Source organism: Cystoisospora suis (assembly GCF_002600585.1).
Source record: "Cystoisospora suis strain Wien I chromosome Unknown contig_11022, whole genome shotgun sequence".
Classification (NCBI taxonomy): Eukaryota; Apicomplexa; class Conoidasida; order Eucoccidiorida; family Sarcocystidae; genus Cystoisospora; species Cystoisospora suis.
The window spans coordinates 263-4,388 of NW_027163794.1; the positions used below are offsets into that span (position 1 = coordinate 263).

General features: G+C 40.5%; 1 protein-coding gene across 1 annotated transcript; it reads left to right on the forward strand.

Annotated features, from left to right (window-relative positions):
• Positions 1–922: 922 nt before the first annotated feature.
• Positions 923–4,032, forward strand: CSUI_011357 (uncharacterized protein; the record flags this gene model as incomplete). Its single annotated transcript, XM_068071456.1, has 3 exons — positions 923–2,452; positions 3,190–3,254; positions 3,924–4,032. Coding segments are annotated over exons 1-3 (912 nt in total), but the record flags the coding sequence as incomplete, so codon positions are not given.
• Positions 4,033–4,126: the final 94 nt, after the last annotated feature.

Genomic DNA, 4,126 nt, shown 5'->3' on the forward strand with positions numbered 1-4,126 from the left:
ATATATATATATACTTATGGATAGAAATATGTGCATGTCTGGGCATTTTCATGGTGTATGTGCTTGTATGTGAATGGTGTGGGTCGTGTCTCTATTTTGATGTGCCTGTATGGATGCATGCTCCTATTTCTAGCTTTATATGAACTTCTACTGAAGGGAAAGATCTCTCCACACCTCTACTGGAGTGTTCCTTACAACGACACCTATCCATCCATCTATCTATACATATGTATATAGAAATGTAGAAGCCTTGATCACGCAGATTGGAGAGAAAGAGAGAGAGAAAGAAAGAAAGAAAAGCTTCTCTACCGAGTTTTTTCTTCGCGAAGGAAGGGGGATGGATGGATGTCTCCTTGGTCTTCTTCTGCTTAAGAGAGGATCTCAGTTGATGAAACTCACTAGCCATCATTCACAAGGCTAAATGTCTGTAGGTCTATGTCTCTCTATGCTCCATCTACCTATCACGACTACAACTCCTGCTATTCTTCTTCTTCTACCCTCCTCTACAGGACTAAGGAAACCCTAGGATAGATCGGCGTACATTCATACATGTGCATATCATACATGTCTCCGTATATACACACGTTGGTATAAAGGATCTCTATACATACCTGTAAAGGAGCATACAGGTGTAAGCATAATGGACATATACAGGCGATAGAAGGCTCTTTCTGTCTAAGAAACTTCTTAAACGGCTTAAGCATTTTCATTCTCTCAATCTCTTTCTTCTTTCTTCTTTCCCTTCTGGATTCAGCGGTGATACAGGCCACGCCTACGCAACTGCATGCACGCATATATACACCTCTATCCATCTATCTTCAATCTATCTTAATCTATCTATCTTTAATCTATCTATCTATGTATACATATATATATATATATCTGTATGTATATGCTTCTCGCCTTCTCTCTTTGAGTCCATGAGTCTACAGGATCTCTGGATGGTTCTCGCGAGAGGTGTTAGTCTTTTGCACTTTTTCCAACTTTCTTTGTATTTCTATCCCCCATGAAGTTTATTCTTTTTCTTTCATTGGAAGTTTCTCTGCCTCTCCTCTTGCCGTGCTCTCAAATCGAGTAGTCGAGTAAGAGAGAAAAAGAGGGAGGCCGAAACAATGAAAAGAGAAGCAAATCACCTTGAGGCACGTGACTGTAAAGAAAAGAGACATTTCATCTTCTTTTCTCTTTCTCCGCATTCTCCTGCTGCCCCCCAGCAGTGAGGTGTATATACACCCCAGACGTCGGAGCGACACCCTCTATCAGTGAGCTGTAAGACCTTTTTTACTTCTCCTTATTAGTCCTTGAGAGTTCATTCCTCCTATCTGTCTTTCACATTTTGATAGAGAGATAAATAGATAATATAGATCTATATCTACGTTAGTAGTCTTCTCAGCCTTTCTTATTCACTCTTCTTCTTCTTTCTTTCTTCCTCGCCGCGTGTCCGTGTGTCTTCTTCTTTTTCATAGGAGCCTCTTCATGAGGAATAAACTGCTTTGCATGTGCGTACGAACCCGCAGCTCATATAAGGAGAAGAAGAAGAATCGCAGGGCCAGTAGCCAGGGAGCTTCTCTTCTTCCGCTCTCTTTCTTTCCTTCTTTCTTCTTCTTCTTCTTTCGCTTTTTCGCTTTGCTTTCTCAAAAGACTGCTTTCTCTTCTTCAAGAAATGAACATAAGGAAAGAAAGAATAGAAGCACACCCGAGATAAGAAAGACGACAGATGAAAAGAGATCGAGAGATCTTTCTTTCCTCCTTAGGCTTCTTTTTCTTCTTTCTTGAATTGTCTCCCTCCTTTCTTTCCAAGCACTGTCTCCAATTTTCTTTCAAATCCCCTTCCTTCGTTCTTCCTTTCTTGCTTGGTCTCTTTCTTTCTCTTCTCTCTCCCTCTTTCTTCTTTCACTTTTCTCTCTCTCTCTTCTTCAGTTCGTTTGTAGGAGGGACTTCTCTCACCTCTGGACGTCTTCTTTCTTTCTCTTTCTTCGCTTTTTCTTTCTTTCTTTCTTCTTCTTTCCAAGATTCTCTTTTGTTTTCCTTTCTCTCCAAAGTAGACAGGAGCGCTTTCCTTCTCTTTCTACCTTTTGTGATCTATTTAGAGAGAAGAGCTCTTCTTGGCAAAATGAGAGAAGACTGCAATAAGAGCCATCCTGACTCTGGTGTATATACACCGCCTTCGTCTTTTCCTTATCATCCTCATCGGTTTGCTTTTCTTTCCTCTTTTCTAAGGAAGGAAGGACGGGGTGTATATACACTCGGAGCCATCGTAGGCGTTCTCTTATCTTTGTCGCTTCTTCCTTTCTTCCTCCGTGCTGAAGCTTCCTTCCCTCCCTCGGACATCTCCGGCGAGAAGAGCAGAGACTTCCCATCTTCTTCGTTTTCTTCTTTCTCATCTTCTTCTCTCCCCCTTTCAGCGAGAAATTCCAATACCTTCCTTACCAATGAAGATCAGGCTCCTCCTCGCGTAAGTGCAACTAACTCGTCTTTCTTTCTTTCTTTCTTTCTTCTTTTGCAGAAAAGAGAAAGGTGCTCCTTCCTTAACTAACGATATATAAAAAGGGGGAAGAAGAAAACGAAGAAGATGAATCTGAGAGATCTAAGAAAGTAGATCGAAACTGTCGGAGTCTCTCTCGTTCGAGTCACGTGGGGGTCTATCGGCCATATCTTTCTTTCTCGCTTCAGATCTTGTCTTTTCTTTCCCTCCTTAAATAGTATTTACATGGAGAAGGGAAGTCTTTTCTCCTCTTCATTTCTTTCTTTCTCTCTTGGTAGCAACTGACGGGTGGATGACTTTCCGAAGTAGAGGATAGGCAAGCTCTATAGACATGTCTAGACAGATGGATAGATACAGTCATGATCGACTAGAGATAGTCAGTAGGTAGACTAAGAAAGATAGAGATAAATTAGAAAAGACAGGTATATAGGTAGATTGGTGGATAGATAGATTTCCGTGGATGAAGGAGCAGAAGACAGGAGTGACTGTGGGATACTCTCTTTCTGTATAGAATCCTAGATCACTAGATATGACTAGAGACCTATGTAGACCTCTTTATAGCACACAGATACAGAAAAGGCTCTTTAGTCTTCTTCTCGTTCTTCTTTCTTGTCTCTCCATTCTTTCTTATGATTCCTTGTGTCTCTGTCTCTTTTCTCCTATATCTTATTTTTGTCTCTTCTTCTTTCTCTTCTTTCTGTCTCTAGCGTCTTCAGGCAGGTGTGTATTACAGTGAAGATGATCGAGCTCGGAAAGGCCAAATCTACCTGTGGTAAGAGAAGAAGGAGAAGAAGAGAAACGACGTAAATCCTCTCTTTTCTTCTTCTCTTCTCTTTTTCTTTCTCTTTCCACGAGTGTGAATGAACCTCCCAAGTCGTCGGCTTCGTTCCTATCCCATATCTATAGAGATAGATAGATAGATAGATCAAAGATAGATAGATTAAAGAAAGATGGACATATCCATCTATGTCTATGGATCTCTAGCACATACCGGAGTAGCAGTGTTGGTATGATCTAGTCTCCGTTCACACAAGGAGAACTGAACAGAGATAGATTAAGAGAGAGATAGATATTATAGAGATATAGATAGATAGACTGAAGACAGATAGATTGATAGGGGAATACCTATACCGAGAGATAAGAGAGAGAAAGAGATAGAGATGAGTAAAGTCCAATATCGATTCAACATACATACTTGCAACGGTATAGATGAAGACGGGAGAGAAGCTCTACATAGCTATCTAGATGTATATATATATATTTCGAGAGAGAGAGAGTTATTTGTGTTGAGAAGGGGATAGATAGAGAAGCTGTTGAAGAAGAAGTATGATCGATCAATAGATAATACGAAGGTTTGACTCTTTGCTTGATACATGCATTAGCACGCTATCCCTCTCTTATTTCTTCTTTTTCTTCTTTTCTTTCTTTGTGTGGTGTGTAGGGTATCGCTGACTTTAGTGGGAGTTTTGATCTTAGCTATTTTCTATCTCTTGAAGATTGCGTCTGTAAGAAATACGAATGGCTACAAGATAATAGACACTCCCTCCTCTCTTGTTCTCCTTCACATTCTTCTTCTATCCTCCCTCTCTCTCTCTCTACCTATCTATGTCTGTCTTGTATGTGTGAAGGAGAACAAGAGAGGAG